Raw genomic sequence first — 17,486 nt, 5'->3', positions numbered from 1 at the left:
GCTCCGAAATGACAAAAAGCACATATACCAAAGAACAATGCAGCCATGCAACATGTGTACTATATTCCAAGTTTTCAGAAATCGTACCATAGCTTTTTAAGGAACAGATTGAAATGTAAGTTGTTATTCACAATAATTTTTTTTTAAATACTCTCAGAAAAAAAGGTAAAAAATTTGTCACTGGGGCGGTACCTTTTCAAAAGGCACACCTTTATACCTAAAGGGTCCATATTGGTACCTTAAAGGTACTGTACATATTAGTACCTAAAGTGTACATATTAGTACCTAAAGTATACATATTAGTACCTAAAAAGTACAAAAGTGTACCTTTTGAAAAGGTACCGCCCCAGTGACAGCTTTTGTACCTTTTTTTCTGAGAGTGTACCTATAATATCTCAATCACTGTAATATATAGATTCATATAAACGTATTCTGCTTAGATGATATTTACTTAGATTTTTATTCACAGCTCATATTCATTTCATCTTAAGCTCATTACAGACATTGTTGTTCATTTTCAAAAGAATTGATATAAATAATGCCACAAATGTTAGAGAGCTTAATACATTGATTTTTTTTAAATATTTTATTCTTATATTTGTATTGTTTACTTTTATTTCATTCTTTCATACCTATATTTATGTATATTTTCATCTGTGTTGTATTCTTAATAATTGCACTGTCCATGGAGCGGACCTGACTCACATTTCACTGCTGGTTGTATATTCTCTATATAATCGTGTATGTGACGAATAAAAATCTTGACTCTTGAATCTTAACATCGAATTGGTTTATTTCCTATTATCATACTATGTTATAATTCACATTTTTCTGATGGATTTTCACAGCTTGTTTAGTTTAGGATGAAAAGTCTGGCTCTGGGAGAAGAATAAAACAAAGACTTTATATAAAAGGAATTTCAGTAACACTTTTTTTTAAAGGATCAGTTCTCACTATTAAATATAGTTACTTGTTAGCATGCATTTTACTACCATATTGGCTGTTTATTAATACGTATAAAGTATATATTAATGCCTTATTCTGTATGACCATATTTTAGATACATGTATCTTAATCCCAATATTAATTCCCAATACCTAAACTAATAACTACCTTACTAACTATTAGCACATTGGGAGATTATTGACTCTTAGTTAATAGTAAATATGTGTTTCCTAATCTAAAGACTTATTGGAATTTCGTTGTATGATATTTTGCATGGACATTTTGCTAAATATCTAATTTTGTGTTCCACATGAAGGTGAGCAAATAACAACAAACATCTAAGCATTTAATAAAAATGCAATGCTAATCTCTTTATTCTCCTTTGGATTGTTTGTAAATTCTTGAATAATAAATGTTAAATTCAAGCCCTTGAGGGCATGGTCTAGGGTCACATCTGTCAGCCCCTAAACTTATTTCCCACAGCTGTTTCCCTATATATGTATGAAATATCCTGCAGCAATCATCCATCTGTCAAATAGGACAGGATTTGCTTTGTGTGCAAACACACACACACACACATGTATATACAGTATAAGATGTGTGTGTGTGCGTGCAATGCAACAGTTCTTGCATGCACAAACAGATGTAAGAGCTTCTTCACAGCATCAAAGGTGTTACAGATTTATCTTTATCTTTTTAACTGTAAATCATTGTTAAAAAATCTGTTGCCGTTCATTGAATGGCAGTCTTGAAAAATGGGGAAAGTTTCCACTGAGACGCTGGCAAACAGCCCCGCATCAGATTGAAGAATAATCTGATTGATAATCTGTTTTATTGCTATGCTCACAAAAATAAGCTACGGGTTTAGATGGACGAACAAAACCAAGGTCTCACATGTAATTTGCCCTTTGAAATGATAACGGTGAAAGGGACGGGGGAGGGGAATCATGGGTTGGGAGGGGGACCGTAGGGTTAGTTAGAGCGAAACATAACAGCCTGATAGCATTAGAGCTAGACATCAAGTAGTAGAGCAGCTGTCATTTGTGAAAGCTCTGCGCTCGTCCAGTTGGTCTATCAAGGAGAAGAAAGTACAGATCAGCAAAACCCAATAATCCTGAAAATACCAATTTTAAAAAGTTTGAATGTCTGAAGCAAGGACTTCGAAGCCTGGATTGCTTGTCTCCTCGTGCCTCCTGGAGCACTATGGGTATACAGCGTGCTCAGAGAGCATCCCTGGCTCTCACGCTCAACTACGTGGCTTTCGCTTTGGCCGTTTCGGCTGTCACCACTAGCTACTGGTGTGAGGGGACCAGGAAGGTAGTGAAGCCTTTCTGCATGGGGCCGGTCAAAGTCAAGCAGACGTACTGCATCCACTTTAACAGCTCCAACATCAACGACACACGACTGGTGCAGTACATCTACGAGACCGGAGAGGAGAAGTTCCTGATGAGAAAGTTTCACACAGGAATCTGGTTCTCCTGCGAACAAACCGTGGACTTAATAGGTAAGACAGCACCACTGGCTCTTTCTCATGGCTGGACTGCCTGCACAAGGTGTTGTAATTTAGGAAAATATAGTAGGTTTCAGTAGTGCTTGATAAAAGTGAAAGTGTGTTTGAACAGTGTTTCTTTTGTCAAAATGTAGCAGACAGTATCCCATCAAAGACTTGACTTCCGAATGCCAAATACTCAGTCAGTACTAGAACATTTTCCAGCTCTGCGACTGGACTCAGGAGAAATGAATGTGTGTTTGTTAAAATCAGTTAATGAAATTGTTAAAAAGAGATATAGTTAACCTAAAATTAAGATTTTGTCATCATTTACTCACCCTCAAGTTGTTCTAAACCTGGGTTAGATTCTTTCTTCTGTTGAACACAAAATAAGATATTTGGAAGAGTGTGGGTTGTTGGTCACTATTCCCTTCCGTAGTAAGAAAAAATGCTGTGGAAGTCAAAGGGGAGCAGAAACTGAATTTTTCAGAATATCGTATTTTCTGTTCAAGAGAAGTAAGAAATTCATTCATTCTTTTTTTTTTTTTTTTTTTTTTTTTTTGGGGTGAACAATTCTTTTAACTAACAATGAACAAGATGTGTATATGCAGCATTAGTTAATCTTTGTTGATGTTAACTTGTACAGTACATATACTAATGTATTTCTTAAAGGGGACATCTAATGAAAGTTTCACTTTTTTAGCTTTTTAGTTAGGTTTCTGGTGTGAATGCCAGCTGAAAAGAAAACACACAGCCAGTTTGTCATGGGCTGTCTGAGTCTGAAACTGTGTCATGCAGTGAGCTGTTTCAATATGCAGCTGGTTTCTATGTTGATAGCTAGCAATTTGAATAAGACCACCTCTCAGACATATACGGAGTCCTAGGCAGCAACTGACCCTTTGCAAAGACTATGTCCAACAAGCCATGACATTTAAATAACGTTTTGTGGCTCTTTAATGAGTCGTGACAGATCGCTGTAGCGCCTCAGTTTAAACAGCACATGAACCGATCATCTCTTCATTTTTACTATAGCACGAAATAAACATGAATGAAAATCAGAAGGTAACTTGTTTCAACTGCGGAAAGATGTCAGTACACACCATTTTTCAAGTTTAAGTCCACCGATATTGATCTGCTCTTCTGACTGGTTTGTTTGTCGTATAAAATGGCAGATTAGACATTATGATTGGTCAGATCTTCTGTCAATCAAGCTCCCAGTAAAGGGTCAAATCACATGTCTTGTGTTGAAGCATTAGTTAACATGAACTATCACGTTTAACTATCATTTTTCAGTTTATTAACTATGAAGTTAAACTATGAGGCTCACAGACGAGAGAAATCACATTTCTGATACACTTTTGCAACGTTAAAACCATAAACAGAACCAACTTGAGAGAAACCAGAAACCTCTCAGGGCTGACTCCAGCAGTTCCAACCGAGACCCAGTGAGCCGTTCTTAAACCACAGATAGTTCCCAGGACAGAACACAAACATGCCAGAAGAGTATCAACCATCTTGTCATAAACTGGGAGACAAAATACTCCTTAAAAGAACTCAAGCACTGGAAACTGGGTCCAAGTTGCCATTCCCACACCAAGAGTCAAGTAGCTTCCATTTGAGAGCATTTGAGAGCCCTTGTATCAAACATGGTCACCGTCAGCCCAGGTGAAAGACCAATGCCAGCAACTCCATCTTTATGTGCAATGAGACATGCCCACCGATCCAAACTTTGATGGTTTGGAAGCATAAGTAGACCGCATTCCTGCCTACTAGTGAGGGATTTGACTCGCGGTGACAGACTCTGCCTAGAGAAACACCTCAAATCTCAAGCTGGCATTGTGTCCATATGATGAGGCTCTGATAGCATCTACATTTGTCCCTCATGCACTGAGAAAACCAATAGGGATGAACTCCCTGAGTTTCTTCTCCAAAAACAGGCCCAGAAGAATCACTGGTGAGGGAGCTGACTCAAAAATCTGCAAATCAGACTCACATTGACATCCTGTCCTGTTCTGAAAATTTTCAGAGGGATAGGTACGAAACGACTGAACAGGCAGGAATCAGCCATGTCTGCGCTGTGTTTAAGGCTAACACTGTCCCTAAAAACATGGTCTGCTGGCTCTGCAGTAGGACACTCCTCCAGGGATCCATTCTCAACCCCAGACTTCAAAATTATGATCAAAAACAGAGTCTTGACACCAAGTCCCCAGAATGTGCTATAGTTAGCCAATGGAAAAGGAAGGTCTGCACACAAATGCCATAACTGGAGCCAGTGGACCATTGTAATTGGGTAAGATGCTGAGGCTAGGCTGAAAGGAAGCAGGAAGAATTGGTAAACTTTAAAGCAAACCTGAGAAACTTCTCTGATTGACCTGAATATGAAAGTAAACACCCTTGAGATCTATAGTGACAAACCAATTTCACGGCCAGATTTGCATTATGATATGCTCCTCCATCAGCTTTCTCAAACTGCAATTCTCTCTCTATATGGGGTTCAGACAACCGTCAGACTTGAGGGTGTTCCCATAGCATCGGCTACTAATGTAGCATTGAGTGAACCTATGAACCTATGAACCTATGAAAGGGAGCATTAGTTTACATATAATGAACAAGCAATTTACATTCAGCATTAGCGTTTATTATTTATAAATTAACATTAACGTTTATTAGATAATGTAAATGTTGTTCATTGTTATTGAATGTGAATCCCTTTGTTTATGCTCATTTTGAGCCAGTATAGCATGTTTACAAAAACTTTTTCTCTTTATAGGGTTTAACTGTAAGAGCTTTTTAGAGATCGCACCAGATCATGAAAGAGGTGGGTAAGTAACAAGTGTTACATGTTATTCATATAAACAACAAACATACATTATCCTTCACAAATGAGCTTCTATTACTGATTGCTGATCAAATCTTAAATTCTCTTTATTGTCACCCTAAAATGAATTTACATAGTTCCATTACAGCTACTGGCTTTATTAAAGTCACACAATAAAACCACCCAGACACTTCTTCCACAAGCAGTAGTGTGTTCAGGCACCACGCAATTGAATTGCATGGGGCCCCATGTGCCAAGAGGCCCCCAAAAAGAAAGCTATTTTAACTGAGGTGAGGGCCCCAATCGTCCACTTTTGTAAGGCCCTCAAATTCTCTATAAACACGCCACTGTACACAAGGTCATTTTTCAAAAGTGCTGTGAAAATGTATAATTGTGCGGCCGTTAAGCCTTGGTGCATAAAATTATCTTTGTAACATTATCTTTGTATGAAAGTGCCCTAGAAAATAAGTTAAGCAAGAAAAAAGCACATCATTTTATTGCTATTATAAATATATATCGTCTAAAATGACAATAATAGAGGAGCTAAACATGAATGTATGCTAATCATGTATTGAAGAAACTATTACTATGGTAGCTTGTTCAATATTTACATCTGATAAACTTACTTAAAATATTAATAACAGATATTGTTTTAGCTCTGTTCTGTATTCCTGCTGGTATTTTATGCTTTGTAGTAGTCACCTTGTATTGAAAGCTTATGTTTATGTTAATATATACAGATGGAATGTAAATAAAGTATAAATGGTGTGTAAAATCAACAGGACATCAGTGTCTCTGATGATAAATCAAGATATACTGTATCAGCTCTCTCTCTGTCTCTTTCTCAGGAGTGCTCTGGCTGTGTATTGTGGCTGAGTGTCTGTACATTGCTCTGCTGTTCACCGGTGGAGCTCTGATGGTGATAGAGATGTGTCCATGCTTTAACTTGATAAACAGACTCAAGCTCAATGCCTTTGCAGCACTGTGCACCGCTCTCTCAGGTAACTCATTTCTATAAATTAAAATACTGATGAGCTATTTTGGGACGGGACATATTGAAGGGCTTAGTTTTAAATAAACAGTTTTGCCTTTAGTTTAAAGAGATAGTTGACCCAGAAATGAAAATTGTCATTGATTACTCGCCCTCGTGACGTTCCAAACCGTTAAGACCATCGTTCACCCCACAGACAACAATAAAACTATCACGTTCAAGGTCCACAATTTTTTTTTTTTTGATCCTCCATAGACAGCAATGCTACTATCACGTTCAAGGTCCAGAAAAGTAATAACAAAAAAAAAATAAAACATTCCACATCACATCATTAACCAAAACATTATGAAGCTTCAACGAGAATGCATTTTGTGTGCAAAGAAATCAAAATTAACAACATTTTTTTCTCTTCGGTGTGAGGAATGCACAAGGCATGCGTTCGAAGACGTGTGTGTGTGTGTGGTGATATATATTTAAATATATATATACATATGTGTGAAAATATTGACCTTTTTTTGCCTCCAATGCATGATTTCATTTCATAATTGTACAGTGGTGGCCAAAATTGTTACAACACCTGACAGGTCTGAAAATATTGACCTTTTTGTTGCCTCCAAAGCATGATTTCATATCATAATGTTCATGAAACATGCAGATGGTTGCTCTGAGCACAACAAATATCAGATGAAGTGAGTCGTACTGTTTTTTTTTTTCCACTTTTAACTGTAATATTTGCCTCAAGCCAAAGGCTTTCCTTTGAAAGCAATTACAGCAGCACAGTTCTCTGGCATAGTGTCAGTATATTTCCTGAGAACTTCAACACTGATTCAAAATAATTCTCAAAAGTTTACTCAAGCCAAAGGCTTTCCTTTGAATGCACAATAGATCTGTCCAGTTTATTTTCCAAACTCGCCCCAAATTTGTTTGATGGGGTTGAGGTCTGAGCTTTGAAGGGGCCAGTCCATCATTTTCAATGTTCCAGTAGATTCCTTCTGTCGCAGGTAGTTCCGGCAACATTTAATCAAATCAATATTTCAGCAGATTAGTTTTATGGGTATTGTGATGGCCAATTCAATAAAAACAAAGGAAACCTAACTGACACAGAAAAGTGTACACAGTTTGCGTTCAGCAGGTGTTTTCCAAAATGGCGCTACGGTGATGTAGGGAGAGACAGAGACGACGACGTGTTGAATAAAGTCTTTATTTCATTTTGGGGTGGAGTATCCCTTTAATGCATTAAAAAATTGTTGCCCCCACTAATGGCCAACATTGACGCTGCATGCTAAACCTTATTACAATATTACAATTTTTTTGTGTAAAGCAAATATTTCAATATTTTTACTGGAAAAACAAGAGAAAAAAGGAAACATGATTAAGAGGAAGATGTTTTGCAGTGAATGTATGCAGGGGTGGGTGAGAGGTTGTTCTGGACAGGAAGCTGCCTGTCTGCTCTGGTCTGAATGAGTGATCTGTCCCAACAGCGTGGGGATTTGGTGGTTTGTGCTGTAATCGGATTGGTGTGGGGGTTAGTGGTTTTGGTACGTGACATGGCCAGCGGAGACCATCCTCCCTCCCCCTATATTTGCACTAATCCTGATGATTGTAGGAATGCTCACCAACACACCCGATGCACAGCAGCACCTGCCATATGATGCATGTGTGCATGGCAGCAGTGTTGGGAGACTTCTGAAATATTCACTTTTGATGTTTTGTTTAATGTTTAATGGGTTTCAACCTATAATCAACATAACAAATCTGTCCATTAAAAAGGCACTAAGTGTTACTGCCCGCCACTTTTCAGTTGGTTTTGCAACTGTTCAGAGTTTGTTCTTTATATAGTCATTATTCTGATACTTACGTATAACCACATCTTGAGAATCAAGGCAAAAATGACAACTCACGCTCTGTAATTTTTCTGCGCCCCAGGCCTTTTCGGGATGGTTGCACATATGATGTTCACCACAGCTTTCCAGCTGGCTGTCCAGATGGGTCCAGAAGACTGGAGACCTAAGACATGGGACTACAGCTGGTCATATCTGTGAGTTTTAAAATAGTAAACACTGCACAAATAAATAAATAAATGATTGGTTAAATAAATGATTAAAATGATGAAAAACTTTAAGAAACTGTGAAAGCAACAAAAATATGCGTTTTCCTTTATAAATGTTGTACATATCTCAGTAATGTTTAAAATGTTTAAAATGAAGAAGTTTAAATTAAATATTATTTTATTTATTTTAATGCATGGTAATAATGGTAGACATGATAATTAATCATGCTCTTCGACTCTTTCTGTCAGTCTGGCGTGGGGCTCGTTTGGCACCTGCATGGGCTCAGCAGTCACGGCTCTAAACCATTACACCAAAACCATCATTGAGTTTAAGTTCAAGCGGAGGACTATTGAGAAGAATCAGCGCATCAAGCAGAAGATCCTGGAGCTGGACGTGCCAGAAGACTTATGGACATCACTTCATTGCAAGAGCAAGCAGACCAACACGATGCGCTGTATGTGAACGGCAGTGAACCATCCTTGTTCAACCCCACAATACTGGACAACTGGGACAGAGAATACTGCTGAAAATTCATGAAGGACGCTGCTTCTCTTGAACATGGACATTTTTTGTGCATTTATATCGTATATCATAGGGCTTATGTCAGCAGAGTATGGACTGAACTAGCAGTGCTGCTTCTGTTCTGACAAGACTCACTGTGTTCTTGTGAACCTTATTCATATGCTGATAACTGATTTCTAAAGGAAACCCTGTTGAAAAATCCAGCATATGCTGGTTAGGTGTGTTTTGAAGCATGTCCGCTGGTTTGAGCTGGTTTAAGCTGGTCCTTAGCTGGTCGTGAGCTGGTTTAAAGGAAAACGCCACCGTTTTTCCATCTTCCACTTTGTTCTTCCCTCAACTTAGACGAGCTGATATGTACCCGATCTCTGTAGCACATGGTGCCTGATAGCGTTAGCTGTAGCGCCACCAAACACTTCCATGTTTTCCCTATTTATGGTGCCACTATGCTAGAGGATAAAAAATGATAACTATAATGTATGGCGGAAGAGCACTTTGCAGCACTTCGACCTCGGCGCAGTACTATCATCACTCCTAATGGGGGGAGTTTTCAGGAGTGATGATATTACTTCGCTGAGGTCGAAGTGCTGCGGACCAGCTTAAACCAGCTCAAACCAGCAGCCATGCTTCAAAACATACCTAACCAGCATATGCAGTTTTTTGTTTGTTTGTTTTTTTTTGTTTTTGTTTTTTGATTGTTTGTTTCAACAGGGAAGTTCTGAGTAAAAAAAAAAAAGTCTGAAATTTAAAATAATAATAATGGCAAAATCTTTAATTAGTAGGCTACTTCTTTAAAAAAAAATGCAGTGAATCAGTATTAAACAGACACTTTCTCATATGACAAAACCATGAAACAGAAAATTGTCACAGACAAAAGACACATTATTGTTCAAAAGTTGGTTTGTTTTGAAAATGATTTACCAATGCTGCAGTTATTTGATCAAAAATACAGTGCAATAAGTTTTCATGAAAAGACAAGGTTGTTTAAAATGTAGTAAATCCATGTAAATAACACTACTGAGGAACGAGGCGAATCATTTTCTGTGGTGATCGACGGCATGTCACATATACTTGTTCTTGAGCCCAGAGCATTAGGCCTACCACACATTTTTTACATTTATTTATTTTAAAATTGATTACTGCATATGTATCAATTCGAAAATTAACTTTTCCTCTCAGTGAATGTTTCAAGGGGTACCACTGTGAGGTATGGACGCCATCTTCTGGACTAACATTTCAGGAGAAAAAGACTCCTGTAAAACAAGCTCCAGTGCCACATTTATTGCAGATTTATGTCAACGCCAGCCGTCTTGTTGATGCACTTGTTGTAGGATGAGTGAAATCCCTCAATCTCTTACGGGTGAAAGCGTGGGTTCCTGGATTAGTTCTGCCTTTGGTGGAAGGAAATTTGTTACATTTTACTTTATATGTGTGATTCAAGCATATAGCGCTTCTTATTAAAAGAATAATTAACCTGACTTACCTACTCTCTCATAATAATTAACTAACCCTCATAATAGCGTACACGCATAGATTTAGCAGTGTTCTCATTGAGCGTCAGTGTCTACCAGAAGAAAGTTTAAAACAAAGTAGGCCTACATTGAGTGCACCATAACTTAAATGCTACTGTCAAAAATCTGAAAAATCAGCCTAAATCTCACTATTCCCAAAATTTATCTATATGTAGTTTACTGTGTTAACAGATGGACTGAACTGTAAAATAAAGAAAGATATTAGGCAATAGTGCAAAGGGAAATGTGATTAAAACAGCAGCATTGATTGAACATCACATTTTCATATTAGCCTAATAATATGAAACTTGGGGTTTTGTGAGTGTATTAATATTACCTATTTCTCTGTCATGTGCAGCTGGTGATTTTTAAGTTTGTGTGTTTCAATTATGATCTGAGCTCAGGGGAACTGATTTACATAAAGCTAAAAATATGAGGCACATGGTGCAGGTGTATCCTGAGCGAGAGTCATGAACCTGCTGCAGGAAAGAAAATGCAAACCAATGTCATGCCAAAGATTTTTAATTGCAGAACCAAAACCAAACATTTAAGCATATAATCATTGTCAGATATGAAGTACTGAAGTCACACAGTTCAGATAACATGAACAGAAATAAAGACAAAACATCTGACATTTTCATCAGACAAGTTTTCAACACTGTGAAACTGAGATACTTTTCTTAGTGAACTTTGATCCCACTGCCACTTCACATGAGAAATCTGCATTATTCATCCAGTCAGACGACTCAATGGTTAGATAGCTGCTCATTTTGAAGGTTGTGTCTTGCTGTTCCTCAGTAGGACTGCTCCAAACTCCATCTGTAACGGAGCGACCGCTGACTGACCAGGAGACGTGCACCAGAGCTACTGAAATATCCTCAGCCAGACACACGAGTGTAATGATTATTGGTCCAAAATACAAAGTCAACATAATATCAGAATTGACCCAACATGTATTTCCCTACATGCAATATAATATAATATAATATAATATAATATAATATAATATAATATAATATAATATAATATAATATAATATGTATCATATAATATAATATAATATAAATAATATAATATAATATAATACAATATTAAATAATATAATATAATATAAATAATATAATATAACATAACATAACATAACATAATATATGTATCACTTGGTATGTAAAATGATCATTTAAATGATAAATGGAAATTGAATACTAAATTATATAGACTTTGATACTGAACATATTTTGACACTAACCAGAAAATGACAAGTAGGTCTATATTAACAAATAAAGGAACATTATACCTACATATGAGGGTGAATAAATAATAAGCATTTAAAAACATCTACACAAACTTCAGAATGATTCCCATCAAGTACAATTTTGGAATTTTATTTTGAAGATTAATTTTAAATATATACAGTATATAAGTATTAATTTAAAAAAAAATCTCAAAAGTTCAGCAAAGATATTGTAATTTGTGTTTTAATTGTCCAATAATAATACATTAAAACAAATAAAAATAAATCATGTGTCTGAACAATAATCAAGAGTAAAACTTCCCGATCACATTGAGTTTTGTTCCTTGGCCGAACACCACAGTGATACATTTCACATCTTCACTTGTACAAAAACCTCCCGCAGTTTCAGAGTCGAGAGACACTGAACCAGAACGTGAACTCAAACACCAGTTTTAACCACTGATCTATATATAATGATATGTTCTCTATTATAGATCAGTGGTTTTAACCCCAAAGTCTCTTCATTACTGCTCTTACAGTGATTAAGTGTCAGGATGTTAAGAAATAACATCAGAATCAAGCAGTCAGATCTTTCATCTGTAGAGAACATTTGGCACATCATTAAACCAAAAATACGTCAAAGACGACCACAAACTCTTCAGCAGCTGGAAACCTATATCAGGCAAGAATGGGACTTAATTCCAACCAAAACTCCAGAAACTCATAACCTTGGTGCTCAGATGTCTTCAAACTGTTTTGAAAAGAAGAGGAGATGCTACACAATGATAAACAAGCCCCCGTCCCAACTATTTTGAGACCTGCAGCAGGCATCAAATTTGAAATGAGATCATTTTGTGCATAAAATTGTAAAATTTCTCAGTTTAAACATTTGTTTTGTTATCTATGTTCTATTGTGAATAAAATGTTGGCTCATGTGATTTGAAATGCTTTTAGTTTTAATTTTATTCAAATTTAAAAAACGTCCCAACATTTCTGGAATTTGGGTTGAATGTTTAGAACTGTTTTGGACTGTTTTTGCTTGTAAACGGCATATTTGTCACCTGATTCAGACAAGATGACTGTTTCACGGAGAAAGCAATATTATGAAAAGAGGACTCGTATTTTAGCCAAAGGTTTGAAGTTAAAAATGTCTTAATAATAGATTTATTTCTTACAAACATGCAGATTTTTGCTTCACAAAACATGAATTAATGGACTGGAGGTATGTAGATTATTGTAATGTGTTTATCAGCTGTTTGGACTCTCATTCTGACGGCACCCATTCACTGCAGAGCACACATAATAACAAATTAATCAAAAAAAAAATTTTTCCAAATCCGTTTTGATGAAGAAACAAACTTATCTACATCTTGGATGGCCTGAGGGTCAATAATAGTCATATATTATATATATAGTATATATTCAGTAAGTTTTCATTTTTGGGTGAAAAAAAAATCACCAATAAAACACAAAATGTACATAAAATATGCAATTCAGTCTTTTATATGATGGTCAGGCTTTAATGATGATAGAACTGACAGAAAAGGCTAAGTTTGTTTTCATCAAAAATAATAAGGCGCTTAAATATTGAGTTAACCGATGGTGAAGTTTGCTTTACTTGATTTTATTTTATACAAAAAAAAAAACAATAACAATTTGTCAGCCCTTTAATATACAACAAATCAAAAAGATAAAATGTGGAATTAATGGGCGTAGTAATATAAATTTTACCCTCTATTGCTCTTTGGTTTTGTCAGCCCTGTAAGAGGCTAATTAGGATTTTTCCAGAATGTGAGACTGGCAGTGATTGGCTGTCAGAGGCTCCTCCCACAAACCTCTCTTAAATAATCTCTGTCTCTCCTCTCTGTACAGTACTTCATAAAACACTGAGAGCAGATCTACTCACACAGAGAAACATGCTGATGAAACTCTGCCTTCTCATCACTGCTTGCACATGTGTGAACCTCAGATCTTTAAGAGATTCTTCTAAAGCATGCTTGTGTTTCAGTTCATTTTCATAGTTTCTGTCTTTTTCAGGTGTCAGTGGTGTAATTGTGGTGACCCAGAATCCTCCAGTCCTCACGCTGAGTACGGGACAGACGGCCACACTGGACTGTAATCTGGACACCGTCACTGATAGTGGTGCTCGATGGTATAAACAGATTCATGGAGGAGTTCCACAGTTTGTCTTATATTTCTACCATCCAAACAGTTCTCCTACGTATGGATCCGGCTACTCCTCTCCTAAATTCAACTCAAATCACAAAACTAAATCAGATTATAGTCTGATCATCAGTAATGTGGATGTGGATGATTCTGCAGTGTATTACTGTAAGACATTCGACAGCTCTGCTAAAGAGTGGGTATCACAGTGATTCACAGCATGACAAAAACCTCCTCACCGCTCACATTCACTTCTGCTTTCTCCCTGCAGACTCTGTCACATTAGATACTGTATGTTATATGAATATAATCAAACACTGACAGAAAGCTGATTCGAACAGCAGATGTTTCCTGTGTGTCAGGACTGAAGAAAATCTCCACAGATCACTGCCTCTGACAGAAGATAAACTTCAATACTTTGGTTTTTAGATCTAATCAAAGGACACATTTAAAAAACATTAAAATTAATAACATTAATATATGATAATTTCAAAATAACATTTGTCCCGTGGAATAAGCAAATGACTTTGACTTTCATGTTTCTAGTGTTCAAAAGAATGTTTTATTGATTATTATTATATTAATATTTCATTGATTTCTATTTGTTAATAAATTAAATCATATCATTAAAATTGTTCGGTATTCTAATTGCAAACATGGTTTGTTTTTAATAGTACTTCAAAATAGATGTAATAAACTGATGCTAAAATAATAAACTAAAATAATACTTTTGTTCATACATGAGGACAAAGTAATTGGAAAAGTTTGATTAACATGCGGTTTATTTGAGTTTATAAAGCACAATAATGCACATTCAAACATAAAATGACATTCAGAAAATGAAGCAACTGATACTTTCTTTATTTTCAATAGTTTCTATCCATATTTTCTTCTACTCTATTCAAGCAAACTGAATACTCTGACATAAATCAAGAGGAGATCGCAGAGTTCAGTCGCTGCAGTCAGACTTCTTGATGCTTTTGCTGGTGGTTTTTGAGGCAGCAGTCACTTCACATGTCAGCTGTGTGTCTTTGTCCCACTCTGAGCTCTCGATGCTTAAATAACTGCTCATCTTGAACTTCTTATCAGGCTGCTGTTCAGCAAATCCAGTGAAGACGCCTTCAGTAACTGAGTTCCCGTTCACAAGCCAGCGCACATCAGCAAAAGCCCCAGACATGTGATCGATCAGACACACCAGAGTGAGTTTACTGGAGCTCAGCTCTTCTCTGGACGGACGGAGGATGTTCAGCACAGGATCAGCGGCAGCAGCATCTAAACACAAATCACCATCAACATCTGCAGACAACTCAAATATTACAGTCTGACTGCATTTCAAACTTTCTACATCTCTAATATTTCACAGATCAACAAATAAACAATTTCTCCTTTTATCAATTAAATCATAAAAGCTGCATGCTTAATAATTATGACAGAACTAACAAAGTAGAGTTTTAGGTGTATTACAGCATTTCATACTGCAGGTCAATTTCTCATGTGCTGTTTCACAAATAATGTACATAAATAATTTAAAACTCTTAAATTAAACACAAAGCTGATGCTCCCTAATTCAGGAGAACAGTCTGTTCAATACTATATACTACTCCTAATAGCTGAATATAACATACAACTAATATATAAAACAGATAAAAGTTAAAGTTGAAGTGAAAGACTGCTGGAGGCTCTGTATAAAACTGTCTGAGACTGAATTCACACATTTAACTGTAAATAAATAAAAAGGTTAACTAAAAAATAATGTGTTTATATATCTACACTGAGTAGACTATATGTAATACAGTAAGAAATAAATGTAATAACAATGAAAAGATGACATACCATTCACAATGAGTTTTGTTCCTTGTCCGAATACCACAGTGATACATTTCATATGTTCAGCCGTACAAAAACCTCCTCAGTCTGTGAAGAGACACAAACAGAAGTGAAACACTCGCTCGAGCTCAGCTGACTGTGTGCTTTACACGTTTAATTCATGCTGAAATGATTCAGATTCAAACACAATCACTCTGTTTTAGTCTTCATGTTAGTTGTGTTTGACTGCTGTGTATTAAAGTGCTTTGAAACACAGTCTCATGTGTGGCTGTTGTTATCTGCAGGTGTCAGTGACTGTGGAGAATCCTGCTGTAGTCAATCACAGTGAATGAAGCACATAAAGTCTCTCTGAACATGAACACATGGATCTACTGATGACGGACACTAAAGGAAATGCTCCTTACAGACCCACAGGACTTTCTGTCTTCTGAGGAGCACAAAAGGAGAAATTTAGCAGAATGTCCAAGCTGCTCGTTTACATTTAATTAAAACAAAAAGTGATCAGTGACTGTCCAGCTACAAACAGGACAAAAAAAACCCCATAAGAGATTAGTTAAATAACAGGACAGATTAGTATCTGTGACTAGTTTTTAATTCATCATGAATCTGAGATGTGAAGTAGTGCTCTTGTCATCTGTTGTCTAGAAGCAGAAGTGAATGTGAGCGGTGAGGAGGTTTTTGTCATGCTGTGAATCACTGTGATACGTACTCTTCAGCAGTGTTATCCCATGTCTTACAGTAATACACTGCAGAATCAGTCACATCCACATTACTGATGATCAGCTGATAGTCAATATTGGACGGAGCTTTAGATGTGAAGCGGCTGGAGGAAAAACCATCTCCATATTGATTAGGGTCGCTGTTAGAGTGATAGTATCTCAACACATACTGAGGAGCTGCGTTTGGAATCTGTTTATACCAGCTGACAGAATTTCTCTCGTCCTTTTCAATGTTACAGTCCATAGTCACAGATCTGCCTTTTTGTTCTGTCAGTATTGCAGGTTTCTGTGTGAACACCTTCACACATCTGACGGCTGTAAAATTAATAAAAATAATTTCATCAACCTTGACATCCCAGAGAGAAGAACATGTTTAAAGTGAAACGTGTAACTTACATGACAGAAGAGAGAGAATAACACAGTAGAATATGATCAGCATCTCGACTGTGATGAGCAGATTGAGTTTAGAGGAGAGATGAAGAGAATGAGAGAGAGTGAGATACTCATAAGAGGAGCTCTGAAAGAGGGAGGATCAGAGTTCAGCCAATCACTTCTTCCTAACGGTCAAATGAACACTGGTTTAATATTCCGAGTTATTTCACTTATGAGGAAAAATCATGTTTTCATCATTCCTACAAAATGAATGTTAGTTTAATGACAAATTCTCTAAGTGACAGAAAAAAAAACACACATTTATAGGCTAATACTACTTTTAAATTTGCACTAAAATGCTAAAACAAATATTAAAACAGTTTCAATTGATGCAGCTAAAATATTCAAATAAATATTGTTCATTGAATTATTCAAACTTACACTCTTAAAAATAAAAATTATTTAGAAGATATTGGCATCTGTGTTTCTATGAAGAACCTTTAACATTAATGAAATATTTAGACAAAAAGTTATAGTGGAAAAAGGTTATTTTCATTCATTCATTCATTTATTTATTTATTTATTTATGTCAGAATGGTTCTTCTATGCCCCCCTTTTTTTGAACACCGTTAAACTCAAGAGCACCTGCAGGCCATAAGACCATAAATAATGAGAACAGAGAAACCTCACAGTTTGCATACAGCTATAAATGTCATTATGGAGAAAGATCTCTGATCTGATTCTGAAGGGCAGGATGTATCTGCACATGTAAGGGACGCTCAGGTTCACATTTACTATCATACAGTATAAAGTATAATGTGCACATGTACAGTACTTAACCTGCTAC

The 17,486-nt window shown here is 36.4% G+C and overlaps 2 protein-coding genes across 2 annotated transcripts; one reads left to right on the top strand and one right to left on the bottom strand.

Moving 5' to 3' along the window:
• The first annotated feature begins 1,888 nt into the window (after positions 1 to 1,888).
• Positions 1,889 to 9,165, top strand: LOC109049528 (germ cell-specific gene 1-like protein). Its single transcript, XM_019067208.2, has 5 exons — positions 1,889 to 2,449; positions 5,205 to 5,252; positions 6,101 to 6,253; positions 8,170 to 8,281; positions 8,543 to 9,165. Exons 1-5 carry the CDS (start codon positions 2,149 to 2,151, stop codon positions 8,754 to 8,756), a joined length of 828 nt encoding a protein of 275 aa, XP_018922753.2. The 5' UTR covers positions 1,889 to 2,148; the 3' UTR covers positions 8,757 to 9,165.
• A 5,320-nt stretch (positions 9,166 to 14,485) lies between these two features.
• LOC109058304 (immunoglobulin lambda-1 light chain-like) lies at positions 14,486 to 16,760 on the bottom strand. The gene is made up of 4 exons (XM_042721351.1): positions 16,664 to 16,760; positions 16,257 to 16,582; positions 15,555 to 15,591; positions 14,486 to 14,993 (listed from the first exon to the last, which is right to left on the bottom strand). The coding sequence occupies exons 1-4, from the start codon at positions 16,704 to 16,706 to the stop codon at positions 14,671 to 14,673; spliced, it is 729 nt and encodes a 242-aa protein (XP_042577285.1). The 5' UTR covers positions 16,707 to 16,760; the 3' UTR covers positions 14,486 to 14,670.
• Positions 16,761 to 17,486: the final 726 nt, after the last annotated feature.

Source organism: Cyprinus carpio, chromosome B3 (assembly GCF_018340385.1).
Source record: "Cyprinus carpio isolate SPL01 chromosome B3, ASM1834038v1, whole genome shotgun sequence".
Taxonomy (NCBI): domain Eukaryota; kingdom Metazoa; phylum Chordata; class Actinopteri; order Cypriniformes; family Cyprinidae; genus Cyprinus; species Cyprinus carpio.
Note: the sequence above shows the minus strand (reverse complement) of the source record. Positions and strands in the feature narration are given on the sequence as shown.

What these genes read in the sequence shown, in the direction of transcription:
- LOC109049528 (XM_019067208.2), top strand. Translation starts at nt 2,149, where the DNA reads ATGGGTATACAGCGTGCTCAGAGAGCATCCCTGGCTCTCACGCTCAAC. An exon ending in ACAAACCGTGGACTTAATAG is followed by an intron (nt 2,450 to 5,204) that starts GTAAGACAGCAC and finishes TTCTCTTTATAG; the next exon opens with GGTTTAACTGTAAGAGCTTT. An exon ending in CGCACCAGATCATGAAAGAG is followed by an intron (nt 5,253 to 6,100) that starts GTGGGTAAGTAA and finishes TCTCTTTCTCAG; the next exon opens with GAGTGCTCTGGCTGTGTATT.
- LOC109058304 (XM_042721351.1), bottom strand. Translation starts at nt 16,706, where the DNA reads ATGCTGATCATATTCTACTGTGTTATTCTCTCTCTTCTGTCAT. An exon ending in TATTCTCTCTCTTCTGTCAT is followed by an intron (nt 16,583 to 16,663) that starts GTAAGTTACACG and finishes TTAATTTTACAG; the next exon opens with CCGTCAGATGTGTGAAGGTG. An exon ending in AACAAAACTCATTGTGAATG is followed by an intron (nt 14,994 to 15,554) that starts GTATGTCATCTT and finishes ATTTGTGTTTAG; the next exon opens with ATGCTGCTGCCGCTGATCCT.